At 31.9% G+C, this 12,591-nt stretch overlaps 2 protein-coding genes across 2 annotated transcripts; both read left to right on the forward strand.

The window, feature by feature from the left end:
- The first annotated feature begins 78 nt into the window (after positions 1–78).
- LOC140048803 (uncharacterized) lies at positions 79–2,995 on the forward strand. The gene is made up of 2 exons (XM_072093597.1): positions 79–2,338; positions 2,462–2,995. The coding sequence occupies exons 1-2, from the start codon at positions 1,096–1,098 to the stop codon at positions 2,575–2,577; spliced, it is 1,359 nt and encodes a 452-aa protein (XP_071949698.1). The 5' UTR covers positions 79–1,095; the 3' UTR covers positions 2,578–2,995.
- Positions 2,996–5,087: 2,092 nt separating this feature from the next.
- LOC140048812 (uncharacterized) lies at positions 5,088–6,052 on the forward strand. Its single transcript, XM_072093608.1, has 3 exons — positions 5,088–5,340; positions 5,577–5,648; positions 5,924–6,052. The coding sequence occupies exons 1-3, from the start codon at positions 5,102–5,104 to the stop codon at positions 6,009–6,011; spliced, it is 399 nt and encodes a 132-aa protein (XP_071949709.1). The 5' UTR covers positions 5,088–5,101; the 3' UTR covers positions 6,012–6,052.
- The last annotated feature ends 6,539 nt before the right edge of the window (positions 6,053–12,591 follow it).

Genomic DNA, 12,591 nt, shown 5'->3' on the forward strand with positions numbered 1-12,591 from the left:
TATGAATAATCTTAAAATAAAATGTATTTTATTGTATTTTTTTTATTGTAATTTTTATTAATTAACAACATTATATGAGTCTGTCTAAGTTTTCAAATGAGTAATTGTTTTGACAGTATGCCTAATTGATCTTATAATTCTTTTTTATTTTACGGTTTGAATAATTCCTAGTCTAGTTCCTATCGATCTTCATACAGACATCTGTATCTTAAACTCATATGTTGTTGAATAACTGCATTGTAACCATAGATCGGGATCGAATATGAACAAATTAAATAAATTGAAATTTGACCTTCCTATGATTCATTAATTTCTAAACGTATTGTTTATCTAAAGCTTGGTTCTCACTAGGACGCAACGCAAGGACGTAGACGTAACGTGAGTGAGTTGACCAATCATAAGCGATGGATTATGCGAACTGTCGCTTGTCGTTGGTCAACACGCTTGCATTGCGTTTACGTCCTTGCGTTGCGTCCTAGTGAGAACCAAGCTTAAGTGAATGATATGATATTTATTATTATATGTATTATAAAAAAATACAATAAATAACATATCAATGACAATATGAATTACCTAATTACTTTTGTATGTGTATTGTATCATATTATTTTGAAACTTATTTCGTGGAGTTGTTCGGTTTAATATTGATTTCTTACAGGCGGCTTCTATCAAGATCGAAGAGGAGTTATTGAAAGGCATAATTACACAGAAACATGTAAAGCATGTCCTATTGGAAGTTTCTCTAATCATGCAGGAGCAGCGTCTATTGCGGATTGTCATTCGTGTCCATCTGGAACCAATACCAGTAAAAATGCTAGTCTAAATGCTTGTTACTGTCTCGAAAATTTTCATCGAACTGATCGATATGGACCGTGCATAGCTTGCCCAAAGGGTGTTACCTGTAAAGGAGGGTATTTGAATTTAACACAGGGTTACTGGTGGTCTTGGGATTTTTCCGGTAATTGTGGAGTAGACGATGATTGTTTATCGGCTTACAAAACATTTATAATTAATTTGCAAAACGACAATTTCCCTATTGACGATCCAAATAAACTAAAAGACCATACATATAAAGGTCCAATACCACAAATACATATGTGTCCACTAGGAAATAAGAGTTGTAACATTGGATTAGAATTAAATGACACTTGTGCCAAAGGGTACACTGGTTGGCTTTGTGCGGCATGTTCAAAAGGATACTATCAGTTATTTAACGCATGTCATAAATGTCAGGAGCCTGTTGTGACTGCAATCATATTTATTGGTATTATGTTGGTAATAGTTGGAGTCATTTACCTTGTTTGGGGAATTCAACTAAGGAATACAGGTCAGCGACAATCCAAACTTGATTCATTTGTGGTATATTTGAAAATTGCTATTAATTTCTATCAAGTTTTGGGTATATTATCAGAAGTAACCGAAATTCATTGGCCTAAAAACTTTGAGTTTGCTGGTACAATCCTTGAGTATTTTGACGTTATAAAATACATTAGTATGTTAAGCCCGAGATGCTTACTCGGATCTTGGAATGTATATTCTTCACTTCACATGGCTATGGCCACACCACTAGTCATAGTGATAGCTATGTTTACCATTTACTGTATGTGTAATATCTGGTACAACTGTCATGGAGTAATGACTAAGCGCAGGATTATTGACAAATGCATCGTTATATCAATGTTGCTTTTTTACCTTACGTATGCGAATATGTGTGCCCACGTCATGGCGGTGGGGCCATGGTCAATTCGTTCATTTATAGTTACAGAAGACGGTATAGTCAGTAAAGCAGTACTAACATCAGACTATTCGATTGATCTGGATGCAAATAATGGATCTACGTATCAAACTAACAAAATACTTGTTTACGTTGCGTTGATATACATCATTGGCTTTCCATTGACAGTAGTTCTTATGCTATACTGGAAACGTTATAATCAGCCTGTAGACAACCACGATAAAGGGTGGATGATTGATGTGAATTTTTTTTGTGGACAATACAAGAACAGATATTGGTTTTGGGAATCATTTGAATTGTATAATAAGGCTCTACTGGCACTCATTGCAAATCTGAGAGACGACGTGTCCTCAAGCATGTCATACTCTCTGTTTTTTACTGTCATCTTGATTGTATTGCATTTGTACCTTCAACCAATGAAAGAGAAGTCAGAGCAGAGATTCCAATTATTGACACTTGTTTTTATCGTTGTCAATCTATCCATTGGGGCAATCGTAAATCTAGATCAGAATTTTAATGAAGATGCCGTCATTGGTTTGCTTCACAAGATCACCCCTGTCATTCTAATTATGTTGAATGTGTCTATCATGCTGGTCGTAATTGGTAAGATATTAATTATAAAATGCTCAAATACTGACATATGTAAATATAGGCATATCAAACCGCCAGATTCGGTAAACTGCTTTATGAAAAGTAGGCCTACATTTATTTTTTTTCTCATTTTAGTTGATTTTTTAAAGAAACTTAAAACAGACTGCTGTCGCCGAGAGAGGGGTGTACTGCTTCTTCGAATTGATGATGACCCGGAGGAATCACATATTGAGGAAAATAATATTATATAGTTTCAGTGATATCGCTTTTTTTTGTATAGTATACGTTAATAGATTTTTTTTAAACTTAACGGTAAGTTGTGGTAGTAGTGAAGTATGCTGTATTGCGATGTTATAAATTTGGTTATGTAATGTTGATTTTTAATTTAAATTAATACATTGTTATTGTAAATAGAGGATAAAAATAATGTTAAGTAAATCCTTTGTATTCATGTTTAGTAATTCAGAAACCAAACGTACTAAATGAATGTTAATGTTTACTAATGGTATGATACTAAACGTTAAAATTATGATATGAAACATTGAATGAATAAAGTGGTGTGGTAAATAAAAGAAGAAGATAAAAAACAATGTTTATTTTTAAAGATAGTGATGAATAAGGAATTATATACATTTTATTTTTGAAAAGTTTTATTTTTTATATTGATACGTTTATTTATTTATTTTTTAAAGTTAGTTTAAATTAAATAATTTTCTAGAGTATAATCATCTGATAAATTATTATGGAGTGAAACATGTCAACTGATTGAGATTAGATTGTTTATTATTGTATTACCATTTAAGTGAAATGTTATGGTGGTCTTTTAAAGTAAGTAACTGTAAATTGACAAACCAACTTGTTAATTACAGTTTAATACATGTTATTGTATATCAATAAAAAATAATTTTTAAAACAAAATGTAGTTAGAATATGTGGTAAACAAATTATGTACAATATAATTTCATTGGATATGTATAAATAAATATGCATATAGACATATTAATATACATGAATAGGTGATATAATACTGTATAGACAATATGAAACAATATTGATTATAATAATATTATTATTATTCAATGGAACCAATCCGCGAAAGACAAACAAATAGAACTATCTATATAGACAAATAATTAGATTAGAGAATATACATTAGTAAATAAAGACCATTGGTAAATGAAAAAATAATGAAAAGAAGACATAATGTTTTAAATTATAGCTGTATTGTAATACAATTAATAAGAATTGATTCCAGTAATCACTAAACACCACCATTAGAGAATCATACCGTATTGTTCAAGGGTAAACACATTATAAGAGTTTTATATTGAATTGAATTATTGAAATATTTTATATATACTGAGCGACCTCTTCAGTCAAAGACTGGTCTCCCTGAGATCAGTGGATGTGATGTACTGGTACACCGAGGGTAACCATCTACTCGTATCGAAAGATGTACCATGTTCTTTAAAGTACACGATGAGCTAGATGTTTATTATAGTCCTTATCAGAGAAGATAAACGATACAAACACATTTCTTATAACAATTTGCAATATTCGGCGACAATATTGCTTACGAGATAATGACCTAGTAGACAGTTAAGTTTCTTTGTGTTATATTTGTATAAAATAATCATTTCTACAAACCGTTTTCAATAGTTATTTTTATAGTTAGTGTAAATAATGTTCATGTTATGAGTCAATTATGGACATGCCTGTTTTGGCATAAGAACGAATGTTTAAATAGTATGATAATTGTTTTTTCCTGATAAACGTTAACATTATTTAAAAAAATATTGTCTATACAAGACTTATTTTATTCTGTACTTTAGATTAACAAATTATAATTAACATTTACATATTATTGCATTCTCATTATAAAAGTGTTTAGGGTGTATTATTATATCTATTTTCTATTTAATTAGTTTGTAGTATGACTAAAACTTATAATATTACTACGTTTACCACTGAAAATAATGTTTGTTGAAAGTGTGTTTTTAACTAATTTTACATTTGGTATTTAAGTTAGGATATACGTACCTTAGATAATTTCTACGTATGGTTGTCAATTTTCAATCGGTAAATTGATGAACTTTGGCAATCGAAACCTCATATATATGTTTTTTTTTTCGTATTTAAATGAAGAAATTAATTTGTATTGATTAGATATTATATTGCTGTGTTTAGAAAAGAAATAAAAAAGATGACCCTGGAAAGTTTGTTTAAAATATTTGTATGTACCTTGTAGCCATGAAGAAATAAATTCGATATGTATTTCGCGTTATGGAACAAGCGACTATAATAAAGAGCACACTCAAAATAGTATAAAAAAACACGAAACCCATCCTCTTTTGCTTCCATCATGTCTGACAGCTTGTGACTGCAATTAAGAATCGCAAGTATAGGTATTTATTTAAAATTGGTATATTCTACATTCTATATACTCTACACAGGTAATACACAATTAAAATATAACAAACAACCGTACTTTTCTTTCTTTCTTTTCTTCGTACTTACCCCTATTATACATGTTGTATTCATGCAAGTAGTACATCAATACTTTTTAAAACCCTAAACAATTTAAATAGTTCGAATAACTTTCATTGAAAATGAACAAACACCAGTACCTTCCTTTATTAAACAAGTGAGGTTTATCTGACAGACAATACAGTCAGGTGTTATTATTGTAACCGTATTGGTTTTAGTAAAGCTCCTATAAAAAAGGCACTATTTGATAACTTAGGTTACCGTGATAAAGAACCACCTTACACTGATATGGCATACTGTCGCGTTATTTACTCTGCACCGACTTTCAAAATGTTGTTTTATAATTTCTTGGTAATTTTCCCGTTGTGTTTATTGGTGGTGGATTCAACGATTTATGTTGATAAAGTTGCTTGCAGTACCAATACCAGTGTGAAAGCAGTTTGTGAATGTACAGCAAGAACAGTGAATTGTGCAAACCTAGGACTTACCGAATGGCCAGTTGGAATTCCAAAAAACACGCTGGTTCTGTAAGTCCTTCTTCTCCTTTTAATCTCAACAGACCACTAGAAGTGCGAATTCCTTAATAAGAATTTAACTCACCTAATAAATATTATAGTTTTTGGAAATGTTAGAATGTAAAAATATAATCAAATCGAGTATAATACCCCACTTATATATAATCTAGTTGGGGTTATACATTACGCTTTTGGCTTATTTTGTGTTTTAGTTACAAGTTGTTTGTAACATTATAATTCATTTATAGCGACATGAGCAATAACAACCTTGAGAAGATTGAAGAAGATGAACTGCTAGAAATACAGGGACTTCTTACAATGTAAGGTTTTAAACTATGTTAAATAAAATACTGAATGTTGAAATTGAAAATAATTTTGGTTTGGAAAATTTACTATTTTATTTAAAGATCAATAGAATGCCAGTCAAATGAAAATAATTCCTTATTAAGCAAATAAAAGTCAAGTATGCCATTCCAATTGGGTTTGGCCACGGGCAGTTTATAGACGTCACACACTCAAACACTCACCAGCCTCCTATTCTTAAAAAGTTGAACATGAAATATGACCATTTTTATTTTTTATTTTATGTCTTTAGGCAATGTGGCAAAGGATTACCAATAGTAAATGTATCACTGTCCTATCAGAGAGGTGGTAACCCCCCTGATACAGGGGCTATTTTGTGAACCAGTTCACCGGTGTATCTCCCTATCCATCTCGAATACTGAGTTCTTTAAAGTGTACACATGTTATAACTGTGTACACTGGACCTAAGGTTTATAGTCCTTTTCTGAGAAGACTTGTTCCTCCACCAGAGCGAGTCGGCCTCAAACCCTTGTCGATGTTGTTGGCTGTTTAGGTACAGTAAACGGCTCCCCTGCCTTAACCGCTCGGCCATTTGACTATGGAAACCATTACATTTTTTTCCATGTAGTACAGTAAAACCAATATTGAACAACATTAACATATATTTATATTACGGTGTAAAGTAACTAAACATTCAAGGCATTGCTAATAGAATAATAAAAAATCAATAAATCAAAAAGTAACAATTAGTAAACAAAGCCTACGATTATTAGGACCGCATTAAGTCTCCATAATATCTGTGCCGGGTTCTATGAAAATGTATGATTGCACAGTTATTTTTTATTACACACGAAATGTAACTGTTTACCTTTTCTAAACTGTACTTTTTTTTTATTTGAAAAAAGATGAATAAGATGTTTTTTTTTTTTAATATTGTTTTTGACCTAAGTTGTAGGTCTGGTCAGTGTAGGTCTTGATTTTGAAAATTAAAATCAAGCGAGCTTTTGCCCTTTTGCTCTACGCGGGGTTTCCGTCCTCGTTCAGCTCGCATTAGGACACCTGAGTTACCATTTGACAGATGTACAATGTCAGTAGCTGACTGGTGGGATTGGTTATTAGAAGCAACAAAGAACCAATATACTGATATAAAATTCTTTTTCCATTTAGAAGTTTAAACAATAATATACTGTATTCTTATTGCTTCAATTTCAGAAACTTTAGTCACAATTTACTTACTAGATTACCAGCGTTTCCGCATAAAATCATCAAAATGTAAGTTTATGGTATTATGGTTTTATTATATTCGATTCGAGTGACAGACTTATTTAAGATGTATTGTCCCAAAACAAACAAAAAATAAACATGAATTAAATAGGTCCTGTTTAGCAATAATTAGATGAGGCCTTAAAATCCTTTGACAAAAATAAACTAAAATAATGATTTTGCCTAAATAGACAATTATGCTTTTGATCTAATCAAATCCATTGATTTACAGTACAGATAATATAATAATAATAGATAAATACAAATTTGACTCCAATACAATATTTTTAGTCGCGTGGAAGCGACTCTATAGTTCACTATGTCGGTCGGTCTGTCTGTCTGTCTGTCTGTCGGTCTGTCTGTCGGTCTGTCTGTCTGTCTGTCTGTCGGTCCGGTATCACTATGCGTTTTATCGCTTTCTGACCTTATCTTGATATCAGTTTAATCTAGCTAGGTCAATTTTTCACAGTATATTCCTTATGGCCAGGAATCAATGTGGTTATGTTTTCACGGTGCGCAATAAAAAATTACGCGGTCTACGCACGATTTAACGAAATAACGTTTGTAATCATATCTTCACAACCATGAATCACAATTAAATAAAATTTGGTACTCATAAATTTCAGGGCATAAATCATCATATGGCAATACAATTACGTGCGTAGCGCATGTAACGCATGCGTACGCGCGCTTAACATTTTCAAAATTTATTTTCGATGAAATAAGAGTACATTTCAGGCAATTTTAAGCGTTTACAAAATTGCCATGAGTGCGCATATTTTTGCGCGCGCACTGCGCGTTAAATGTTGTTGCGCACTCTTTTTGCCCGATTTCTGTTTTCTTGACTTACTTTTCAACTTGAAATTACGTTATACGAGCACGTCGAAAGTGACAGGCTACGCACGTGTAAATTTAAAAAAAATAAATGTTTTTAAACATTTCAACATTTTTAAACATGTTCAGTAATTTCGGTCAGTATAGTTCACTATGTCGGTCGGTCGGTCTCTCTTGTCTATCTGTCTGTCGGTCTGTCGGTCTGTCTGTCGGTCTGTCGGTCTGTCTGTCGGTCTGTCGGTCTGTCTGTCGGTCCGGTATCACTATGCATTGTAGCACGCGACTTAATGGCTGTTGGCCTTGTTCACCGACATTGACATAATTATCATATTCACCAAATATTTTTTTAGACTCGTCGCAAATCAAATAATCTTTTCAAATATTTTTTTTATGGAACGCCTCCTCTGCCTTCAGTTCACATTCGTCATGCAGTATATAAATCACCATGCAGTGAACATCAATCGTCATTCAGTGCACATCAATCATCGTGCTGTACATACCAATCATCATGCAGTGCACACCAATCATCATGCAGTACACACCGATCATCATGCAGTGCATACCAATCATCATGCAGTATATACCAATCATTATGCAGTTCACGCACACTAATTGTCATGCAGTACACCAATCAACATTCAGTACATACAAATCATCATGCAGTACACACCAATAATCATGTAGTGCACACCAATCATCATGCAGTACACACCAATCATCATGCAGTGCACTCACACTAATTATCATGCAGTACACACCAATAATCATGCAGTGCACACCAATCATCATGCAGTACACACCAATCATCATGCAGTGCACACCAATCATCATGCAGTACACACCAATCATCATGTAGTGCACACCAATCATCATGCAGTACACACCAATCATCATGTAGTGCACACCAATCATCATGCAGTACACACCAATCATCATGCAGTGCACGCACACTAATTATCATGCAGTACACACCAATCACCATGCAGTACATACCAATCATCATGTAGTACACACCGATCATCATGCAGTGCACGCACACTAATTATCATGCAGCACACACCAATCACCATGCAGTACAAACCGATCATCATGCAATGCACGTACACTAATTATCATGCAGTACACACCAATCATCATGCAGTACATACCAATCATCATGTAGTTACACATCAATCATCATGTAGTACACACCAATCATGTAGTACATTGCGCTATGGAGATACAAAAAAGAAAGCGAAAAGCTAAATCAAAACGATAAAGTAAAACAGTCAGAACAGTTCAGGCAACACTAGCCCTTCAACAGTGCAAGTGAAAGTACTTGAACAAAGTCAATAGTTAAGAACAGGCCGACTGAGTTGACAGGAATCTATATATAAATTTACGTAAGTGCAAAATTCGGGTAAATCGCGCGTTACTTCTAGAATGTTTACTCGATGGTATATAAAGTTGGTTCGTACTTTCGGTACCAATGTTAGCCACCTGATGTAACCCTGTTTACTAATGCAATTGAGTTAGATAATTAGTCATTGACAATTAAAGCGAATTTAGATTCAACGATATTCCCCAAATAGGGGTGTTTTCCGATCATGGTATACACTGTCTAATCTTGTCCATCTTGAAAAATACCCGCACACAATAATACCTTCTATAATAATAATAATATAATAATATCTCCTTCTACGATAATTGTTTTTAGTAGCTGAAAACCGGTTGAACAGTATATAATTTGACAGTATGATTTATATATATATAAATATTTCTTTTATTCCTGTCCACCCAGGCAGCACTTGCCAGTTTTATACTGTGACGTTATCCAAATTCCTTCACTTGCACTGATGAAGGGCTAGTGTTGCCCGAAAGCTCTGCTAACTTTTCTGGCTGTTTACTTTATCGTTTTGATTTAGCTTTTCGCTTTTTATTTTTGTATCTCCATTGAGATCCAGCCACTGATACCCACAGCATTGTCAATTTTTTCAGTAATTTGCCTTTGGATTTATATATATATATATATATAAACACAACAGGCATAGAAATAAATTCCAAACCGCCCGGTGATACACAGAAAATTATTTCATTATTATTATATATTTATATATATTATACATAACATATATAACATCTTATATAAATGTTATATTATTTTTGAAACGATAAAGATGAGGACAATATCATTCTCCGAGATTTCCTCATCTTTATCGTTTCAAAAATTAATTAAATAATTTTCAGTGTATCACCGGGCGGTTTGGAATTTATTTCTATGCCTGTTGTGTTTATATATATATATATATATATATAAACAAATCAGGCATAGAACATTAATATACAAATCAGGCAAAGAATAAATCCAAAGGCAAATTACTGAAAAAAATGACAATGCTGTGGGTATCAGTGGCTGGATCTCAATGGAGATACAACAATAAAAAGCGAAAAGCTATATATATATTGCTGTTAGATCTTAATCTAAGATAATAATGCCATTATAATGCATGCGTGACTCAAACATATTATGGAAACTTTGCCAAATTGGTTACTATAGTCAATGATAATAGAGTACGGTAGCTTTTATTGTTGAAACTTTTATTTATTAAATATTAGATATGCAGAATACAACTCGTTGGCAGACATATCGATTGCTTTTAACGACCTTCCAAATCTTAGTATTGTGTAAGTTAAATACTGTACATCTGCATGTATTGTTAGTTTTTCCTGGTGGAACAGAATTCAAAAGAGCTCATATGAAAAAAGCATCTGTCTAATAATATTCTCTCAAATACTGCGTGGCAGGTTTAGCTTTATTCGGTAGGCCAAAAAATGGCCATTCAAAACATGGGTTAAAAACTTATGTTGGCTAATATATATGTGTATATTAAAACTAAAATTGTTTACTGAACTATTATCATCTATCAGACTGTTGTTTAAAAATGTAATATTGATTGAAATAATGGGCTATAACGGGCGAATATTTCTAGTCCATTCTCTAAGAATCATAGTTTATAAGCACGACAAAGTTTATCCATCCTGTAATTAGAGAAATTATTGTTGGATGTCTGAAATAATTTAGGAAGGAACATACAAAACATGCATCATGTACTTATCTAATGAAAGTAATCAATCGTAAAGGGGAGGCAAAGGAGCTAGCTTCAGTTCAATATAATATTCAGTATAATAAGCATAAACAATAAACGCAATTTTATTGTCTACCATATAATGATTTTTTAATATTATTGTACAGCGAATCACTAAATAATACCACCACATTTAATATTTATATAATATTTTAACAAGCATTCTTTTTATAGAAATGTATCTAACAACAATATACATGTGCTGAAAAATACCACTTTTAAAGGTTCTACGTTGATAAATAAAATGTAAGTATATTGTAAGTAATGTTCCGCAACAGCTGTCAATGTGCGCCACTATCACAGCCAACTTTTTTATAACATGTTTGTTCCACAAAATGTAATATTTATTTTAATAATGTAAATTGATGTATTTTTAAAATTATAGTGTAACATATTGGTAAAAATAATCAATTAACAAAAATAAAAGACATAACATGATTATTGGTAAAAAATCACTGTTACTACTTTGTGTACTGTTCTTGTAAATTAACATACATTATTATAAAACTGTGATTATAATAATAGTCATGCTTACTATTTGTTCAAGTTACATTATAAAGTGCAAATTTTGCCCACCCTCACAACGCTACAACTGGTGATAATTTGTTGTTTGTTTGTTTTTTCAGAGACTTATCATATAATCATATACATCAAATTGAACCTTTCACCTTTTTAAACATTGAACTATCGTGGTTGTGAGTTCTTTTTGTCCTCTTTTTTTGTAGCGTTAGCTCATAATCATCATAATACAATCAATGTTAATACATCATCGTTATTTTCGGTAGTTCGGTAGTTATTATGTATTTTCATATCATTCATGTGATTAAATCATCACATTTTAATCAGCAGTATTCTAAAATATTTCTTTTTCGTATTACTTTTTTTTAAAATAATGTTGTTAAATAAATAATAAATTATTTTGAGTTTCAGGAAAATCAAGTTTAACAACGAACTCAAAGAGCTTTGTGAAAATGCATTTGCATTGTCAACACCTTTTCAGGTGAACTTGTAAGTGATGTAAAAAGTCCAGTGCGTCTTACCAACGTTTAATTTCAAACTTTAAGGAGAATTGTGTGTATTACAATCAATTACCTAGACACAAATTTCATTTTTTTTACATTTTAATTACGTAGTTCATAAAAAGTACTTTAATGTCATCGATATGTGTAAATATTTTAAAAAGATAATAATAATATTTTTTTAATAGGTTTATTGGACATAACCTTGCAAACTTATCAACTGGAACATTTAAAAATATTACAGATGGAAGCAACATGTGGGTTAAATGTGTATGTGAAAGGTTTGGTGTGATTGTGGTGTTGATTTTGCATGTGTTATTATAATTATTTTGAAAGTATAACATTACTTTTACCTTTAAATGTTAATGTGGTGGAGTTTGAACATAATTTGTTGTAGTATTGATGAACTTGTCGTTTTTTCTTTCGTTTACCAACCTAGATATTTAGGCCAAAACAAACTACAAAGCATACCGTCAAGAGCCTTCCAAGGTGGAGACATAACAGAGATGTAAATATTGTTTGTTTAAATTTTTCCGACGACTAATGATAATATATCAGTGTTAAATGATATTTCAATACAATGCTTTGTCCGACGACATACTGACCTATGTTGTGCTTCACTATTTCTTTATCATTACCAAACCATTTTCAGTCATCCATTTCTCAATTGTTGATGATTCATCTGACATTTCTGTCCGTGCTATGACCTATAGCTAAAA

Source organism: Antedon mediterranea, chromosome 1, assembly GCF_964355755.1.
Source record: "Antedon mediterranea chromosome 1, ecAntMedi1.1, whole genome shotgun sequence".
NCBI lineage: Eukaryota > Metazoa > Echinodermata > Crinoidea > Comatulida > Antedonidae > Antedon > Antedon mediterranea.